This window comes from Canis lupus, chromosome 20 (genome assembly GCF_011100685.1).
Source record: "Canis lupus familiaris isolate Mischka breed German Shepherd chromosome 20, alternate assembly UU_Cfam_GSD_1.0, whole genome shotgun sequence".
In the NCBI taxonomy this organism is placed as follows: domain Eukaryota; kingdom Metazoa; phylum Chordata; class Mammalia; order Carnivora; family Canidae; genus Canis; species Canis lupus.
This window is the reverse complement of record NC_049241.1, coordinates 56,450,013-56,469,508: the sequence shown is the minus strand read 5'-3', so window position 1 is coordinate 56,469,508 and position 19,496 is coordinate 56,450,013. Positions and strand designations below refer to the sequence as shown.

General features: G+C 58.6%; 1 protein-coding gene across 10 annotated transcripts in view; it reads left to right on the top strand.

Moving 5' to 3' along the window:
• CELF5 (CUGBP Elav-like family member 5) overlaps positions 1–19,496 on the top strand; it is a 48,182-nt gene that overhangs the window by 2,830 nt on the left and 25,856 nt on the right. For all 10 annotated transcript variants that reach the window (XM_038567850.1, XM_038567834.1, XM_038567832.1 and 7 more), the window contains exon 2: positions 16,141–16,223. In XM_038567850.1, coding sequence (XP_038423778.1) covers positions 16,141–16,223 — 83 coding nt within the window. The remainder of the gene's footprint in view (positions 1–16,140; positions 16,224–19,496) is intronic.

The window sequence follows — 19,496 nt, the reverse complement described above, 5'->3', positions numbered from 1 at the left end:
CACCTTGTCCTGATGATCGTTAACTGTCATACGTGGGGTCCGTCCAGGGCCCTGAAGGGATGGCCACTGAAGCAGGCTGCGAGCATCAGTGCCTTCCACGTGGAAGGGAAACTGAGACCTGGAGGGGCCAAGACTGGCTCCCAAGAGCTGGGCCCCCCACTGTCACTCACCTGCCTCCCTCCAGCCCAGGGAATACACGAGTCTGTCTGTGTGAGGGAGGGGTGACAGCTTCCCCAAGCCACGAGGCTGGCCCCCCAAAGATGGTGTCGGGGAGGGAAGGGGCTGTGACGCGAGGGCGCCCCAAGGCCTCAGGGCCTGTGCAGTGGGGTCCCCTGCTGAGACCGAGTGACAGGCAGGAGGGCCAGCCACGCCCGCGCCCACCCGGGGCTCTGGGAACGTGGCCGTGGCTGGCAAGGGGGAGCCGGGTCCTCAGAAAGAGGGCAGGCCCTTGGGCGCTGGCTTGTTTTGTTTTTAAGAGAGAAAGGGAGGGAGACAGAGAGACCGAGAAACATTTAGGGACCTGAGAGACAGACAGGGACCCCCTGGGCAAGAGCAGAGAAAGAGACGCACAGAGACAGAGACACAGGGGCAGAGGGGGGACCCCCCACCCACAGGCGGGAGAGCAGGGGGGAGCAGGGAGGCCGCGAGGCCGTGTCTCCGCTCAGACCTGCGCCGCATCCGGAGCTCAGGCCGGGAGCTGGGGGGCTCCCACTGGCCCGGGGCCCCAGCCAGGGCACAGCGCCCTCAGAGGGGGCCCAGGGAGGTGCCCGGCGTGGCTGCGCTGGCCCTGTCTCCCGAGGGGGCCCCACCACCAGTGCCCACCCTGCCCGAGAGGGCTCGGCCGCCACCGCCGCCAGGCCCCCCATTTATGGTAATCGTATATGCATTTGCATGTTAATGACAATATTTGTCTTAAAGCGGAGGTTGTGAGGGGGGCCGCCGCAGGTGGGGGGGCCGGGTGGAGGCCTGTGGTTTCCATGGGAGCACCAGCTGCTCCGCTCGGCGGCAGGAGGGGAGGCTGGAGCACGCTGAGCTCTGAGGCGTGAGATTCGGGAGGGAGCGTCGCGCCAGCCCGGGGACGGAGGACTGCCTGGCGGGGGCGCCCAGGGAGGAGTCGGCGGGCTGAGAGCGGCGCGTGGGGGTGCTGGGGCCTGACGCTGCACTAGGCATGCACCCCCTCCCCGTGCCTCGGTTTCCCCAGCCGCCCATTGTTCCCTGATTTAACAGGCTTTGGGGAGACCCACCTTGCGGCCTGTGACGGTGGCATCACTGCCGTCTTCCGTCACGCAGAGAGCATTGACTGAGCACCTACTGTGTACAGTGTCTGTGGGGATGTGGGCATCCGCGTGGGCGGCCGTCAGTGCGGGATTCACGATGGAGTGAACAAGACCTGAATCCATCTACCCGTATAACCCGCATAACCAACATTTACTGAGCCCTTGCTGTGCACCGGGCCCCGTTCTAGACCAAGGACACGATGTTGGGCAACACAGATAAAAATCACCTCCAAGACCTGACCTGCCTTCAAATCCCAGCCTGGTGGGAGGACACAGCGAGGAACCAGGAGGCAAAAGGCATTGATGTGAGGGCCGTGACGGTAGAAAACACGGGCCTCCGGGGTCAGCCCAGAGGAGCCCCTGCCCCTGCAGATGTGGAGACCAGGAGGGCTTCCTGGAGGAGGTGGTCAGTCAGTGTGAAAGAGCAGTTCCAAGCTTGGCCTTGAGATGAGTCTGGTTTCTCCGCATCTTACTGGCAGACCGTGTGGTCCCCTATGGGATCGGGAGACCAGGGGGGCTTTCTATCCCAGAAATAGGATGAGGACCATTCTGGCACAGGGCTGGGCTCATGATGTGTGACCGAGCTGAGGCCTGCAGGGTGAGAAGGATCTGTCGACGGGGACAGGCGTTCCTGGCACAGGGAACAGCATGTGCAAAGGCCAGAGCAGTGCTAACTCTGGAAACTTCTGCGGTGGGAGGTGGTGGAGGTTTTGCCCTGGCGGGAAAGGAGCAAAGGGTCTTGGGAGCCCCAGCGTCCCCTTCTGATGTGGGACTTACCTGGCAGGGCTCTTCTGAGGGGCTCTGGCCTCGGGGGTGGGCCCAGGAGCTGTGTCTGGCCCGTGTCTCTCTCATTCATCCCAGACATTGGCTGATGAGAACCTGGCCATTAGGAATCTGAGGGGGAACCATACTCCCTCAGCCATTCATTCATTCATTCATTCATTCAGCCAACACTTCCTGAAAGCCTCTGGGGCCTCGTCTCGTACAGGGTGAGAGAAGTATGAAGGCTCTCCGATGGCAAGACAGAGCCAGCCATAGCACCTAGGCCAGTGGTCGGGCCCGGGTCAGAGGGAGGGATCCAGGGTTGAGGGAACAGGACAGGGGATCCGGCTGCACTGAGGAGGGGCTTTGAAACAGGAGCTTTGAAAGAGGACGAAGAGCTTGCCTGATGGAGGAAGCATTTCGTTTGTCTATTCACAGAAGCACTTACCATGTCCCAGGCCTCGTGATGGGCGTGAAACACAGCGTAGAGTCTGCGAGGCAGTGTCCCTGTCCTCACGCATGTGGGCGGAGGCAGGTGGCCTCACAAAGGCTGGGAGGTGTGAAGGGCACACCTGGAGTACAGGACGAATGAGGTGAGACAGGGACTTGAGGCCGAGTCAGCGCGGGCCTGCAGGGCCTGGGATCCCAGACTGAGGCCGCCGAGGAGCCATGAATTTAGAGCAGCAGAGGAATTCAGACTTATGTGGAAAGGGAGCTTTGTGTCTGTTTTCCCTGCCATTGCCAGCCTCTTTCTGGCCTCCCAGCCTCATTCAGGATACGCCTACTGCCTACGCACCTGGCTGGAGAAAAAGGAAACTTCCCCTTGGGGCAAGCCCACACTGTGGGCAAAGAGGAATGCAAAGAGGCAGACATGTGTCCTCAGAGAACCAGTTCCCTTCCCCCACATGTATCACATGAGGAGTTGGGGCTCAGAGAGGGGTAGCACTCAGCCCCAAGTCACATAGCAAGTTAGCTAGGCATCCCACCTCCCAGACTGAGCCTTGACTCACTTTGGAAGAAGAGTGGAGGAGGCAGAGACACAAGTGTGATCGTGGAGATGGAGATTCAGGGTCAAAGCCATCAAGGCGGGCTGACTGTCCTTGGACTAAAGGGGCTGCTTATGTTTGGAAGACACTGACCCAACAATGGTCCTGTTGGCCTGGGGTCATGGGGATCATTGCTGTACATAAGCTCTATGAGGACAAGCACTGTGTCTTCTTTGCCATTTGGAAGTGGAGCATGTGGATGGACGAGGGCAGGGAGGGAGGGAGAGGATGGGGGGTGAGGAGTGGTTGGATGTGGGAGGATGGGCTGGCTACAATATGATGGATGGGTGAGTGAGTAGATTGATGCAAGGATGGATGGATGGATGGATGGATGACAATTTGTGGATGAGTGGACTGGTAGAAAGGACTGTTGGAGGGGTGTGTGGGTGGATAGATGGATGCATGGATGCATGGTTGGATGGGGAGAGGATAAGTAGATGGGGAGGTGGACAGATGCATGGGTAGACAGATGATGGGTGAATGGATGGATGGATGGATGGATGGATGGATGGATGGATGGAGGAATGGGTGAGTAGATGAGTAGGTGAACAGATGGAAGGATGGATGGGTAGACAGATGATGGATAGATGGATGGAAAAATGGAAGGATAGATGAGTGGGTGGTTGGATGGATGGAGGGGTGGGTGGGTGGGTGGATGGATGGGTGGATGCCATGGTTGGAAGGGGGAACTGATGAGGAGATGGACAGATGGAAGGATGGATGGATGGATGAATGATGGATGGATAGATGGAAAGATGGAAGCATAGATGAGTGAGTGGATGGTTAGATGTGTGGATAGATGGAAGGAAGGGTAGATGGTAGATGGATGGGTGGATGGATGGATGGGTGGATGGGTGGGTGGGTGGGTGGGTGGATGGATGTGTGGGTGGATGCATGGGTGGAAGATGGGTACCTCCCCAGCATTAACCGCCTCCCTCCTCACATGGTGGGTGGGAATGACCCATCAGGTTTGCAGTCTGACATGCCTGGTTGCTGTTCCTGGCTCAGCTTTTTTGCTTCTGTGTGATCTTAGACAAGCCACTTCGTCTCTTCTGAGCCTTAGCTCCCTTGTTTGTAAAAGAGAAGGGCTATTGGTAGCTGTCTTCCGGAGTAGTTGTAGACATTAGAGTTCACTGACGTCATGTGGCCGATGTAACAACTCTGAGTGATGCCCCTCATCTCGCAGGTGGCCTCAATACATGGCCCGGCAGCCAGATAGTCAGCAATTGTTTATCGAGTCTCTGTTATGTGCCGGGCACTGAGCTGGGCTCTGGGGACACAAAGCAATCCCTGGGAGAGGAGGGGCTGATAATAAACGGGAAACAAATAAGCAAGATTTAGATTGAACTGGAGTGCTACGAAGAAGATAAAGTCGGATGTGTGCTGGAGGGTGACAGCTCACCTCGGGCGGCCGAAGACAGGCTCTCTGAGAAGATGACGTTAATGACAGATGAGGAAGCTGTGGTTCTGAAGCCAAGGGAGAGGCATCCCAGGCCTGGAAACAGCATGTGCAAAGGCCCTGAGGTCAGAATGAGTGTGACCTGTCGGAGGAGGCCGGTGTGGCTGGAGCAGAGAGAGGGAAGGGAGGAGGGAGGGAGGAGGGGGCGCGGCTGGTTGTGCCAGGTCTCATGTGTCTTGGAGAGGACTGTGGGACTGTGGGTTTTACCCTGAGTGAGGTGGGAGCCCTTGAAGGCCGTGGGCAGGGAAAGAACAGGATCCCTTAGGGAGCTCAGAATCTGGAGAACGTGGACTCTGGGTCTCCCGTTTCCTAGGTGGGGAAACTAAGGCACAGAGAATCCCGGAGAGCAGATGGGGCTTTCTGCCTCCACAGTTACACCCAGCCCCGGTGAGGGGCAGCTGGCCTGGCGGCGCGGTCAGGGAAAATGTGTGAAGGCTAGGAGAGAGGGCCTTGCCCCCCGGCCCTCTGCTGGGGGGGGGAGCAGGTGAGGCACCCCCGCGGAGGCGCAACCTCACCACGAGGGGAGATGGAGGCTCAGGTCCCCACGGACACGCAGATGGTTGGGGCTGCAGGCTCTTCGTCCACCTCCCTACCCCGACTGCCAACTGTCTCTTGAGTCCCTACTGTGTGCCAGCTTTGAGAGAACAAGACCAGGGTGTCTGTGCTGATCCTAAGGGGCTTCGATGGGTGGCGGGGGGAGGGCAGGGAGGGTGTCCTGGGGTCGGGGGCAGGTGGCCCCCCACGTGCAGTGGGACAAAACAGACCACAAGTGTCTGCGAGGATGTGGAGAAATCGGAGCCCTCGCCGCCGTGCGTGGCTGGGGGGATGCGAGATGGGGCGGCCCCCGTGGAAGACAGTCTGGGGGTTCCGCAAACACACACAGTCACCATGTGATCCAGCAGTTTGTACAGACCCAGAAGTGTTCAAAGTCTCCAAGAGCTGTTTGCACACGGATGTTCACGGCAGCACAATTCACAACGGCCCAAAGTGGAAACAACCCAAGTGTCCACCGCAGGACGAGTGAATAAACAGGAGGCGGTCCGTCCACACTCTGGAATCTGACCCAGCCCCAGGGAGGAAGGGGCCCGACACCTGCCCCCGCGCGGACGGACCCCGAGGACACCAGGCTCGGGGAGGGGACCCAGGCCCAGAAGGACGCCTCCCGCAGGACCCCACTCCCAGGAGGTCCCCAGAGGAGGCCCGTCCACAGAGACAGGAGGTGGTGGGAGCCGGGGGGGGGGGCAGAGGTCAGTGCTTCCTGGGGACGGGGTCTCTGTGTGGGGAGATGGAAGGTTCTGGAGAAGGTGGTGGGGGTGGGTGCGCGGCGGGGTGAGATGCTTCGTGCCCCGAGCTGTGCTCCTACAAGGGGTTATGATGGTGAATTTTACATTGTGTATATTTTAGCAGGATTGGGGGGAGAGAACTGGGATCTGGGGGACGGGCTGGAACTTCAGAGGCAGGCGTGTGCGGCAGGAAGGTCGTGTGTCCAGGGGACTTACAAGTGGATCCGAGTAAAGGGCAGTGGAGGGAATGTGGAGGTAAGAGCCCAGGAGGCGGCAGTGGTGAGGCTGGGAGGGGCTGCAAAGCTGGGCAATCTTTGCTTTGACCTGAGGGTGCTGGGGAGACGGATTTAAGAGCTCAGATCATCAGCGCTTGGTGGGGAAGGTAAGCAAGAGGAAGGATCTAGCAAAGTGGTTCTCACCTGAGGTACTTCTGCCCCCAGGGGACGCCAGGTGATGCTCGGGACGTCTGTGGTTGTCGCAGGTGGTGGTGCTCCTGGCATCCAGCGGATGGGGGCCAGGGATGCTGCTCAGCCCCTCCCGGTGCCAGACATGGCCCCGTTCCAGAGAGCGACCACAGTCCTCTCGACAGCGCCCCCAGGCCCTGCACGCCCTGCCCCCCTCTCTGCCCTGCCCTCCTCCCTCTCTCCTCACCCACTCCGCTCCAGCCACATGGGTCTCCTGGCTCTTTGTCCAACACACCAGGCCAGTCCCGCCCCAGGGCCTTTGCACACGCTGTCCCTGCTATCTGGGATGTTGTTCTCCCAAATCTCCGCGGGCTTCACTCTCTCACTTCCTCCAGGTCTCGGCTCCGATGTCACCTATTGGGTGAAGCCTCCTCTTCCTCCAGATTATTGCATCCTCCTTCCTCGTGCCTTTCAACCTTCACCCTCTCAATGCCACCTCCCTGCAGACATGATTTATAATCACAGCCACCCTCCAGCCTCTAAACCCTTCTTCCCTGCTTTCCTTTTTTCCCTGTGAAAACAAAGACTTCTGACATACCATAGATCCTGCTTTTTATGTTTTGCTTTCCTCTCCTCCTCCCCCATAGGCTGGAAACCCCATTAGGATGGAAACTTTTTTTTTAAGATTTTATTTATATGAGATTTATTTATTTGAGAGAGAGAGAGAGAGAGAGCATGAGCTGGGGAGGATCAGAGGGAGAGGGAGAAGCAGATGCCCTGCTGAGCAGGGAGCCCAGATATGGGGCTCGATCCTGGGACTACAGGATCATGACCTGAGCTCAAGGCAGACGCCCAACCAACTTAGCCACCCAGGTGCCCCCACGGATGGAGATTTTTGCCTTTGGTGTTCACTGCTGTGCCCCCAGGTCCCAGAATGGTGCCTGGAACACAGCAGGTAGGGGATGGACAGATGGATGGACAGATGGGCGGATGAGTGGAAGAATGGGTAAATGAAGGGATAACGGATGGATGGACAGGTGGATGGGTGGCTAGGTGAATGGACAGGTAGATGGATGGATGGATGGGCAGATGCATAGATGGGTGGATGAGGGGAAGAATGGGTTAACAAAGGGATAACAGATGGACAGGTGGGTGGGTAAATATATGGGTGGACAGGTGGATGGATGGATGGGTGGGTGGACAGACGGACAGATGGGTGGATGAGTGGAAGAATGGGTTAATGAAGGGATAATGGATGGATGGACGGGGGGGTGTGTCTGGATGGAGGGATCAGTGGTGTAGAGTGGTGATAGTCTGTGGGGTGAGGCAGGATGGCTGTGGGCAGGAGGTTGGGGGGGGTGTCCAGATGAGCCCTGAGAAGCCCGGATGCTAAGTTTGGGGCAGAGGAGGGGTCAGCAGTGGAAACTAAAGAGACTGACCAGGGGGTAGGAGGTTGCCCCAGAGACGGCGCACTGGACTGAGGGGCCAGGAGCATGAGTCCTGGGCGTGAAGCCCGGCCCCCTTGGACAGGGGCCGGTGAGTTTGTAAGTGAGGGGCGGGGTGATGAATTCGGGAGAGAGCCTGTCAGCTCTTGTCAGCCAAGTGAGGAGAGCCTGGGGCTGAGAGGACGGAGGGGAGCAGAGAGGCTGGCCGGGGGCAGGTGGTTGGTGGAGGGTGGCCCCACAGCACAAGGGAGTGTCTTCTGTAACCCCTAGTGGAGGCTCAGAGAGGGGAGGACGTGGACCCATCCACATCTTACGGGACCCAAGATCACACAACAGAAAGGGGCACACTGGATCCCAGAGCTGAGGTTAAAGACTAATAATGTGGGGCACCTGGGGTGAGGCCGGTGTGGGGTCAAAGGGCTTTGTGATGGGGCTTCACAAGAGCAGTCGTGATCAGGTCCTTGCTGGTGGAGGGAGCCGGAGGTGTCGGTGATCAGAGATGAGCAAGGGTGTCCTTCCTGCGTCTGTTTCCACGGTACAGCTGGCGCATAATAGGTGCTCAGGAAATCTTGGTAACCCTGTGCCACGCGTGGTCGGAAAGGGAAGGGGTAAACATGAATCCGCCGTGGCTGCCCTCAAAGAGGTTGCCTTGATACGAGCAGGTCAGCCTGAAAACACAAGCCTTCAGTCCACGGAGCGCCTACTGCGTGCCCGGCGCTGCTTCGATCCCCGCCCCCCAAAATCATCAAACATGTATAAACCTCTGTCCTGGTGGAAGGGACATGTCAGTGGGCGTGGGGAACACAGGTAAACACGATGCGGGTGCCTCCAGCTCTTGGGAAGTTGGTATCACGCGACTTCACCTTTTGGTAACAGAAAGAAATCTGAAGGGGATTTTTGCTTTTTGGGAATAAAAGCAGAAAGCAGAACCCGCATTCCGCGGTGGGCTCCCCGGGAGCACGCTCGGCACCTGAGCATCGGCCGCCCAGGCTCAAACTGTGCCTGTGAGCACCTGTGCTGTGCCCCATTCCCTCCGTGCACCTGTTAGCGAGATGTGTCCTCAGGTATCAGAAAAGCCTAAGAAGGGGTGTTTTTGGGGGGTTAGTTTGGGTTTTTGTTTTTTTTTTTTTTTGAGTCTGGGAATGTTCAGAATTTCCCCATGTAAATTAGCGGTGATTGCCTCTTTACTTTGTGCCGTTTAGGCTGATGGAAGTTTTCGCAGGAACGCTCCACTTATGGAGAGTGAGGGAAACCTGTATGCGTCATGCGGGTCGGGATGAGGGCACTGGAAAAATGGAGCGGGGCGAGGGGGCGATTGGAGGCTGTAGCCTGAAACAGGGTGCTCAGGGGAGGCTTCACTGAGGAGGTGACATTTGAGCCAAGACCTGAAGGAAGGGAGTGGACTGTGCAGAGACCTGGCAAAGCATTCAGGAACAGCCCAGGCAAAGGTCCTGGGGCAGGGTGGCCTGGAGTGTCGGAGGAGCTGAGGGGCCACGTGTGTGCGGGGGGCGTGTGCGGGGGGGCCGGGGCAGAGTGGGCTAAGGGGGAGAGAAGGAGGAGGGGAGGGGAGGGGGGACAGGTTGTGCAGGGGCCCTTAGGGGCCGCGGCAAGGACTCAGGAGTGTACCCCAGGGAAGTGGGCAGCCCTGGAGGGCTGTGGGCAGAGGGGGTGCTCCCAGGGGCCCTCTGGTAGCCCCCGGGGAGTGCAGATTGTGGGGGTGAGGGCGGCAGCGGTGGTGGCATCGGGGAGACCAGGGCGGAGGGGCCGCAGGTGTGGGAGGGTGTGGGTGGGCCTGGACCAGCAGGGAGGCTGTGAGCCGCCGCCCGATTCTTGCTGAGCACACAGTGTGCTGGGCCCAGCGCCGGGCCCTGGGGACACCTCGTTGGCTGGCATTCCTGGCTCCCACCCTCAGGGAGCCCCCAGTCCAGTGGGAGAGTAACCCCTGAGAGGCAGCTACAGGGCCCTGCAGGCTCGCGGGGGCAGCTGGGGTGCCCGATGCCCTTGGCTGGGCTGGGCTGGGCCGCGGGCGGAGGAGGAAGGGTGGGGACGCAGATAAAGGCGGACCACGGCGTGGGGAGCTCCGGGGTGGTGGGTGCGGGATGTGGGGGGGTGGGTGCAGCCAGGGACGTGGCCAGCTCCCAGCGCCAAGGGTACTGCTGCAGGACGTGCGTCCGGGACGAAGCCACCCTCGTCCTCCGGGCTTCCTGGCCCTTTGTCCTTCCCTCCGCCCCAGGCTGACCACATACGGGGGGCGGGGGGGTCCGATTCTGCTGTTTCCCAGCCTGGGAGCCTTCGCGTGGTCCCTTAGCCAAGGCCTTGTCCCCGGAGCCCAGGGTGAGCAGAGAGCGGTTGCTACGGAGGGACCACAGCCTCCTTTGCCCTCCAGTCCTCAGACACAGCGGCTCCCGGGCTGGATGCAGGAGGGTCCCTGTGGGCTGGGGGCAGCCCTGGGCAATGGGCCAGGCAGAGATGGGCTTGGTCCTGGCCCTGTCGCCTGCCGTGGGTGACCTGGGCCACTGAGCACCTCGGCCTTCTCCTTCATGTTGGGCGCTATTCCTCCCCCCACTGCAGGCTGGGCCCGGTGGGGCTGCCCCAGAGCCCGAGTTGGGGGCCCCTATCGTTCCGTAACACCCTGCTGATCCCATTTACCTGCCAAACCAAACAACTGGTGTCTCCACTAGATGGTAGGTGGCACACAGTGATCTTTTCACAGATGCTCTTGTGGCCACCTTTGTCTTAAAATATTAAAGGTTTTGGGTGAGCGTCTGGGACGATGGCGGAATTGGGAGCCCCCGCCACCCCACACCCCGGAGAGCGAAGCCTCTAAGCACCGCAGATGGCAGCGGAGCCCATGACGTCGGGTCCCCCTGGGGTCAGAGCCAGCTCTACCCTTATCTGCTTGCACCTCAGGCAAGCCTTCCTGCCGCCGCTGACTGTGCAGGACGCCCACCCTACAGGCTCCCCGCAGGGAGGAGGAGGGGCGAGGGGGAGAATCTGCTTGGGATCCTCCCTCTCTCTCTGCCCCTCCCCCGTGCTCTCTCTCTCTCTCTCTCCAAAATTAAAAAAAAAAATCTTTAAAATAATAATAAATACAATCATGCAATTCTCTTGGGCCAGTCTGAGGATTCCAAGGGTTGATATGGGTGACGTGCCGCTATCAGATGCCTGGTGCTCAGTGGACACCTTTATTATCATCATTACGTTAAGTCATGAAATCCCAAAGGCTCAGATCTCAGACCAGGGAGCAGAGGATCTCGGCATGAGGAGGGACTGTCAGGATTCTCTGGCAAAGACGTTCCTCTCTGGGGAGTCACTGCTGCTTACCTCCAGAGTTGGGGAGCTCCCTCCCTCCCAGGGGAACTGTGATGATACAGATCTAGTTATTAGGAAACTTTCATACACGTATACTCTTGTTCCCCAGTGATTTTCCCCATTTTTGGTCCCTGCTCTGTCCTTGGGCCTAGAGAGAGATCTGTGAGCATTGATACCACCCCACCCCACCTGGTCCAGGTTTTGAGAATTGGGTGTGGGGGTGAAGGGATGGTCAGGCGCTGAGCACTCTGGGAAGAACGCCGGAGCTTGGCCGGCATGGGAGGGTGCTGCTGGACACCAGACCCGGCCCCCTTGTCATTGACGAGGCTGATGTGTGGGGTGCGGGTGGCCGGGACTGAAACTGAGGTGAGAGGTTCAGGTGTGTAGGCTTCGTATGGGTTGTGACCTCCCTCAAAAGGTCTCTCTGGGTCTGCGAGGCAACAGACAGACCTCGAACGATTAAAATGGGGGCATTTGATCCAGCATTCGATAGCTGGCACTATTTTAAAGTTCCTTTTGGGGAGGGGTGAGTCAGGGGCCTGTGATCCTGCCCCCCTAGGCCCCAGGGAATTTTTTTTTAAAAAGATGCAAGCTCCAGGCAGTGTTACCCCAGTGGTTAGCATACGGTCCATTGGAGCCTGGATGTTCCACTTACCACCTGTGTGACCTTGGGCAAGTCGCTTCCCCACTCTGTGCCCTGGTCCCCCATCTGTGAAATGAGGACAACACCAGCAGCTACTTTGTGCGGTGGTTAGAAGGATCAAGTGAGTCACTGCTGAGTACAAGAGCATTAGTGTTAGAAGCCACCAAACTCTGTTAAGATCCTAAAACTCTGTGCTGATTGGGACTGTGTTCATTTGCTGGGGCTGCTGAAACAGCGCACCACGAACTGGGGTGGGTGGGGGCTTCAAAAACAGAAGCGCGTTTGCTCACAGTCCCGGGAGCCGGAAGTCTGAGATCTAGATGTGGGTTGAGTTGGTTCCTTCCGAGACTGAGGGAGAACCTGGTTCAGGTCTCCACCAGCTTCGGGGGGCGGTTTGCTGGAAGCGCCTCCTGTTCCTTGGCTTGTCAATGCATCACCCGGACTCCTGCCCTCACAATCGTGTGTCTGTGTGCCCACATTTCCTCCTATTGTAAGGACACTAGTCCCTACGGCATGGGGGCCAACCCCCCTCCGGCACAGCCTCCCCTGAACTCCTCGCATCTGCAATGGCTCATTTTCCAGATAGGATCCCACTGTGGGGTCCTGAGGGGTTAGGACAGCCGCATATGAATTTTGGGGAGCGGGGATCCAGTTCAGCCCCAACAGGAGCTGAAAAGTCAAGGCTGTATTGACCCAGAAAAGGGTAAACATCACACGTTCTCCCCCCAACTAGAAAAGAGAAAATGAAAAGGTCAGGAAGAGAGAACAGGCAAGCGTTTCAGCACCGGGGACAGTGGCACGCAGTTGGGGCCTGTCCCTGGGGCTGCAAACCATCGGGGCCCAGAGGCTGATGGTCTCGAAGGTCGCTGGGGGTCAGGGGGGTGGTGGTGAGGGGGGTGTCCTACCCCGGCCTCGGGGACCAGCGCACTCCCGTGTTCTGCAAATGAGACCTCGTGGGCAAGAAGGGGCCCAAGGAGGAAGGGTTTTGCCTGGATTGTACATCTCCCCTGGGGTCCAATTTCTTGCTGGCTCCACCTAATTTCTCTCAGGCCCTAGGCTAGCTGTCTCCACGCCTCCCCTTTCCCTGAAAACCTTGAGGGATTAAGTTCAGAAAATAGGAACCCTGAAAAAAAAAGAGTAGAAGGACCGGCCACGGATCGGGGAAAGACGCGTGCATCCGATGTAGCCATAAAGGAACACGAGATATTCTTTATTTGCACAGCACATATAGAACTCCTACAAAGCAGCAAGGTGCCCCATCTTATTAATAACCATAAAAAGGTATGTGACCATCTCCATGAAATAGAGTGATGCACCCCCTCCCCCGCCCCCCACAACGACTGACATTTAAAAGGCCGGCAAATGAAGCATTGATACTGTCAGACCCGTTGGTCGGAGAATTCTTTGGTGCAACCCACTTTGGGAAAACGGTCTCTGGAAGAACCAGTCAAAGCTGATGACCATAAGCCTACCTCATAACCAGCAATCCCACTCCTGGATCTGCCTTTGTGCCTCAAAGCACCTATGTCAGAAGCGCTCCGCAGCAGCCCTATTCACGATCGCGCCTAACAGTGGGCGCCCCGGATGCCCACCCACAAGAGAACGGAGAGCCCGCCTGCGGCATATTCGCGGGATAAAACACGACACAGCTACCCGAGGAAATTAGCCCCCGATACACACCACCACCTGCTCTTGGGTAGCAGAAGCCAGACACAAAGTGTGCGTATGCTCCCATCCCCTTTCTGTAAGTCCGGAGGCAGGAAGGACGCAGCCACGTTGACGAGTGACACACACACGGGGCGGGAACCCCTAATGAGAAAGGAACCACGTGGTTATCACTGGAGCCAGAGTAGCAGACACCTCTGGGGGGCGGAGGGGATTTTCATGGGGTGGGAGGCACGGGGGCTTCTGGTGGCTGCTCAGTCCTATTCCTTGAGCTGGGGAAACAGTTAACAGGATTTTATAATTACTTGTTACATTGTACACTTATATGTTCTGCACCTTTTTTTGAGAGGAGAGTATGTTTTTAATATAGCCCGATGACAATTTTTTTATTGTGGTAAAATACACATAACATTAAAATCACCATCATAACCATTTTTCCCCCAAAACATTTATTTATTTTTAGAGAGGGAGGGAAGGGCAGAGGGAGAGAGAATCTCAGGCAGACCGCCTGCCGAGCGCGGAGCCCTTTAGGGGCTCCGTCTCACGACCCTGAGACCGTGACCTGAGCCCAACACAAGACTTGACTCGGACATTCAACTGACTGAGCCACCCAGGCGTCCCCTCCATTCTGTTTTTAACTGCATATCTCAGTGGCATCAAGCACACTCACCCTGCCCTGCACCCACCCCCACCACCGCCTCCAGAACCTTCCATCTCCCCACACAGAGACTCCGTCCCCAGGAACCACTGACCCCCGCCCCCCTGCCCCACCCCTGGCTCCCACCACCTCCTCTGTCTCTGTGGACGGGCCTCCTCTGGGGACCTCCTGGGAGTGGGGTCCTGCGGGAGGTGTCCTTCTGGGTCTGGGTCCCCTCTCTGAGCCCAGTGTCCTCGGGGTCCGTCCACGTGGTCACATGGGTCAGAATTATCCACTTCTTAAGGCAGATCAATACTCCAGTGTATGAATGGGCCGCATTCTGCTTATCCATGCATCTGCGGATGGACACTTGGACTGTTCCACCTTCTGGCCGTTGTGAACGATACCGCTGTGAATATGTGTAAATCTGAAATATCTGTTTGAGTCCCTGTTTTCAATTCTTTTGGGTATAGACCCAGAAGTGGAATTGCTGGATCATATGGTAATTCTATGTTTAACTTTTTTGAGGAGCCGCCAAACTGTTTTCCACAGGGGCTGCACCATTTCACATTCTCACAACAATTTTTTTTTTAAATGCTAGAAACCCATCCTCAGCTCTGCCTGCTGGCCTCCTCCCCCAGGGCTCCGGGGGAGCCTCTGGGGGGCCTGAGGCAGACCCCTCCCCATCAGTCGGCCCAGCCGGTGGGAGAGGCGGCGTGGTGAGCACGTCCCAGAAGGAAGGACATGGCTTTAATTAGCTCCTGCCTGGAGCAAAAATGAGCACCAGGAAGCTGTTCCCAGGGCCTCTGCACAGGGGGTCCTCAGAGGAGGGAGAGGCAGAGAGATTGTAGGGAGGGAGGTGGGGGTGGTGGACACAGGGTTCAGCAGCATCCGAGCAGCCAATGATGGGCTCGTTGCACACGCAGTGAAAGTGAGGCAAGGCCCAGGGCTAAGGCCCAGTCCCCTGGGTCCATCCAAGGGGACCTGGCACCTGCCTGCCCTCCACACCCCGCCTCAGGCAAACATCTTTCAAGTACCTTTGATCTCCTCGGTCTTTCTCTGGGGGCTTCTCTGTCCTTGCTCCTCTGTCTCTCTCAATGTCTCTTGTCTCTGCAGTTCTCCTGCTTCCCACCGCCTCCCCCCCAGCCCCACCCCAAGACACCCTCCCTGTCCTTGTCCATGGCACCCTGGCTCTGCACCACTTGGGGGCTGGCCGGCCCCTCCTCTCCTGATTGGCTCTGCCCTTGGCCACTGCACCACACCCCCTCTAGCTCCAACCCCACCCCCGGCCCGTCCTTCCCCACTGGACCACCCTCTCTGATGGGGCAAACCGACGCCCAGAGAGGGGTGTTGCCCTGTCCAAAGCCACTGACTCGTCTTCTGCATCTTTGAGGCCGCTGGTGCGCCCCCCACCCTCGTCCCTGAGGCAGCCGACCCCTCCCCCACCGCACCTCACCCAGCCTTCCCCGTATCTCTTTATCTAGCGGCAGCCACGGATTTAATTAACAGCTGGGTCTCCTCTCCCCCTCCCCTATCTCGCCGTTTGGGTGGGGGGCGGCTGAACCATGGCTGTTGTCCCCCCACATCCTCAAAAAAAGTTGGCTCCAGTCTCCTCTGCTTACCTTCAACTTGTATTTTAACAGAACATAAAATCTACCGTCTTAACCAATTTTTCCTTTTCTATTTTTAATTTTTTTATTATTTTATTTTATTATTGTGATGAAATAACACGTAACATTAAATTCACCGCCTTAACGGTCTCTAAGTGCACAGCTCAGGGCACGAAGCATGCTCACTCCGCTGTGCACCCACCCCCACCACCGTCTTCAGAACCTTCCATCTCTCCACAGGGACCACCCCCCGCCCCACCCCTGGCTCTCACCACCTCCTCTCTGTCTCTGTGGATGGGCCTCCTCTGGGGACCTCCTGGGAGTGGGGTCCTGCAGGAGGTGTCCTTCTGGGTCTGGGTCCCCTCCCTGAGCCCGGTGTCCTCGGGGTCTGTCCACGTGGGGGCAGGTGTCGGGATCCCTTCCTTCCTGGGGCCGAACAACATTCCAGCGTGTGGATGGGCCGCACTGTGTTTATCTGTCCATCCACTGATGGACACTTGGGTTGCTTCCACCTTCTGGCCATTGGGATCGATGCCACTGTGAACAGGGGTCTACACATCGCTTTCTCTTAACAACGCCCATTTCCTTCCTTTCCAGGCTGTGCCTTTCTCACCTATTGTGCCAGGGACTCCGCCATCAAAGCTCAGACTGCCCTGCACGAACAGAAGACCTTGCCCGGGGTGAGTCCTGAGTGCTGCCTGGGGTGGGGGAAGGGGGGGAGGGGGAAAGGGGCTGCTCTCAGCCAGGGAAGGCTGAGGCCCTTCCTGGGATCTGCTGTGAAGCCCACATGCCTCTGGACTCAGAAAGAGGTATAAGGTGCAGACAGATGGAAATGATCACCGGAGAGAGCATTTATTGAGTGCCTACTGCATGTCATGGTCCATACTTCACAACAGAGTGGTTGTTTGGGGTTATGCAGCTTGCATACTGCCCAAGGGCACCTGGCCCGGTGTGTAAGTGTCGTTGCAGTGAGGCCTGAAGGATGAGGAAGCACTAGCAGACAAATGGAACAGCCCATGCAAAGGCCCTGGGGCAGGACCAGGCTTGGTGTGTTGCAGGACCAGCAAGGAGGCCTCTGTGTCTGGAGCAGAGCAAGCAAGAGCGAGAGGAGGAGAGGGGAGGGCAAGGAGGAGACAGGGCAGGCCATAGGGAGCCTTTAGGGCCACCAGGAGGAGCTCAGGCTCTGCCTGTTTCTCCCTATATAATGGAAAGGGATTTACTTATCCCTGGTCTCTATCCCACAGCAAATAGAGCTGTAGCCCTTGATGCAGGGGCTGCCTGGACAGCTTTTCCATCCCCAGGGGAGGCTGGCCCAGGCCCCAGCCCTGCTGGCTCTCCCTTGTGAGGAGGTCCCTGTCCCCTGACCCAGCTGAGCCCAGGCCCCAGGCAGCGCCTCTTGATGGAAATGAGAGGAACCGTAGTGAGAAGTGAGATCCGTGGTGCCCCACGAGCCCTGGGGGTGTTCACTGTTCCCTCTGGGATTCTCAGGGAGGGACTGTTCAGCATCGGAGGCATCCGGGGGCTGCTTGGGTGGCATCTGCAGCCACAGATGCTGGGAACACGGGTGCAGCACGGCTGGCTGGGCAATGGGGGGCGCACCTGGCGGGGACGTGAGATCATGGCATGGGCAGACTTGATTCTGAACGAGGCTCAGAGATGCTCCCGGGGCTGGCCTCAACCTCAGGGTGAAGGATAAAGGGCCCTGTTTGGGGGAGCGAAGTGGAGACGAGTGTGGTGGAGGGACGGGGCGGCCACACCGGCGGGCTCCTCGCTGAGCTCCAAGCAGCCCTTGCCGTGTGTCCCTGAGCCAGTGACTGAGCCTCCCCGATCTTCAGCACTGGAGGAGCACAACAGCGCGGAGTGGAGGGAGGAGACTGTAGAGAAGGTGGTCAAGGAAGGCTTCACGGAGGAGGTGACATCTGAGAAGAGAATTCACAGTTGTCCCTCCCTCGGCCCTTGTGCTCGCACCTCCCCAAACCAACCGGCCCGGAACTGGAGGGCAGGTGCATCCATACAGGTTAGCGCCCGGGGAGGGGTGGGGGGAGCAGTGGAGCTCAGTGGGCTGTATTAGTTCTCTCCTGCTGCCTGGCAATTATCCCACAGCCTGGTGAGAGGAGCCCGGGGGCCGTTGGGCATCTAGACCAACAAACCAGTTTGTACTGGATTCGTCCACAGTCGAGCCGCCAGCAAACAGCAGGATGGGGATTTGACCCTAGACCCCGAGCGGCGGACGTGCGCGTGTCTGTGGTCAGATTTGGGCTGGACGCTCCGAGGGTTCTGTCCAGGGAAACCCGCCGCTTCGCGGACCTGCTGACCCCAGCCGTGCCCCAGCCGAGCCCCAACTAGTTCCCCCCTGCTCCCACCTTCCTGATGGAGACTCAGAGCCGAAGCCAGCCTCCGTTCCCGACCTGAGGCCCAGCTCCCTCTGTGCTGGGGGCCGAAGCAGGGCTCTGGGCTCCATCCGCGGCTGGGAGGGAAGACGAAGGTGGAGGTCTCCCCCTAGGTTGGGGCCCCTCCAGGGCAGACCCCGGGCCGAGTCCTCAGCACCCACTGGTTCATTCCGCAGACACTGAGCCCCCGATCTGTGGCTGGGGGGAGCCCAGTACAGATAACGAGTGAGCAACCAGCCCGGCGAGAGGACTTCTGGTGCTGAGGGCAGCACGGAGCTGAGACGCGGGGACACTTTCGGTGCCACTTGCAGACTCAGGATGGCCGTTCAGGTCACAGTGGGTGCTCGCAGACGCCCCTGCGCAGGGTGGCAGGGCCGAGGGGCAGCAGGGAGCTGCGGTGGCTGGGGCGGGGACAGTGGAGGGGGAAGCAGGGGGTTTGAGATGCTTGAGGAGCAGGGCTTTCCTGGGGCAGGAGTGACGGGGGCTGGTTGTCACCCCGCGGGAGGGGCCCCCCCTCCGCTGTAACAAAGCACCACCCACAGGAGGGGGCGCTTAAAGCAACAGAGGTTTACCCTCTCACAGCTCCGGGGGCCAGGAGTCTGAAATCAAGGCATCAGCAGGGCCGAGTTCCCTGTGGAGGCTCCAGGGGGGCAATCTGTTCCCCCGTCTCTCCAGCTTCCGGTGGCGCCGGCAATCCTTGATGTTCTCTGGCTCGATGATGACGCATCCGTCCGATCCCTGCCTCTGTCACCACATGGCCGCCCTCCGTGTCTACACGGCTCCCCCCTCCCTCTGCCTTTCTCTTATGAGGACACCTGTCATTGGGCTGAGGGCTCGCCCTAAAGCCAGGATGACCCCATCCCGAGATCCATGGCTTCATGACATCTGTAAGGAGGGACGCCTGTTCCAAATGAGGTCCCATTCATGGGTTCTGGGCTTAGGACTTGGGCGTATTGTAGGGGAGGCCCCCCCCCACTGCCGCTCCCATTCAACCCGCCATAACGGATGAGCACAAAATGAACAGCGGGTATAGGGCAGCCAGGGGCAGCATCACGGCGGGATTGGGGGGAGGGGGCCTGCGCTGCCACCGTCACCCATGACTCCCTCGCTGCAGCGGGGCAAACAAGGCGGCTTCTTGGAGGAGGGAGCGTTCGAGCTGCATCTTCGGAGATGGGGAAGACTGTGGCAGATGGAGGTGGGGGTGGCGTGGGGACCGAGTGTGCCGAGACTGGGAGGTAGGAACGTGCCAGGCGCATTCTGAGTGCGGGAGCCCAGCAGAGCCCCTGTTGTCTAAAGGAGGAGTTCACGTGGGGTCAGAAGGGGGCTCAGCCCGGGCGGGGGGCGCGATTGTGCCCCCATGGGACGCCGGGCGACGCCTGGGGGACGTTCGTGACTGTCATGATGATTGGCATCCAGTGGTCAGGAGAACAAGGAGCTGGCGAATGTTCTAGAGCAGTGCCCATAGCCATGCAGTGCGGGCCACGTAGAGCATTTACATTTTTCCAGGAGCAACATTTAAAGATCAGAGAGGAACGGGCGCAGTTAATTTTCATGCTAGATTTC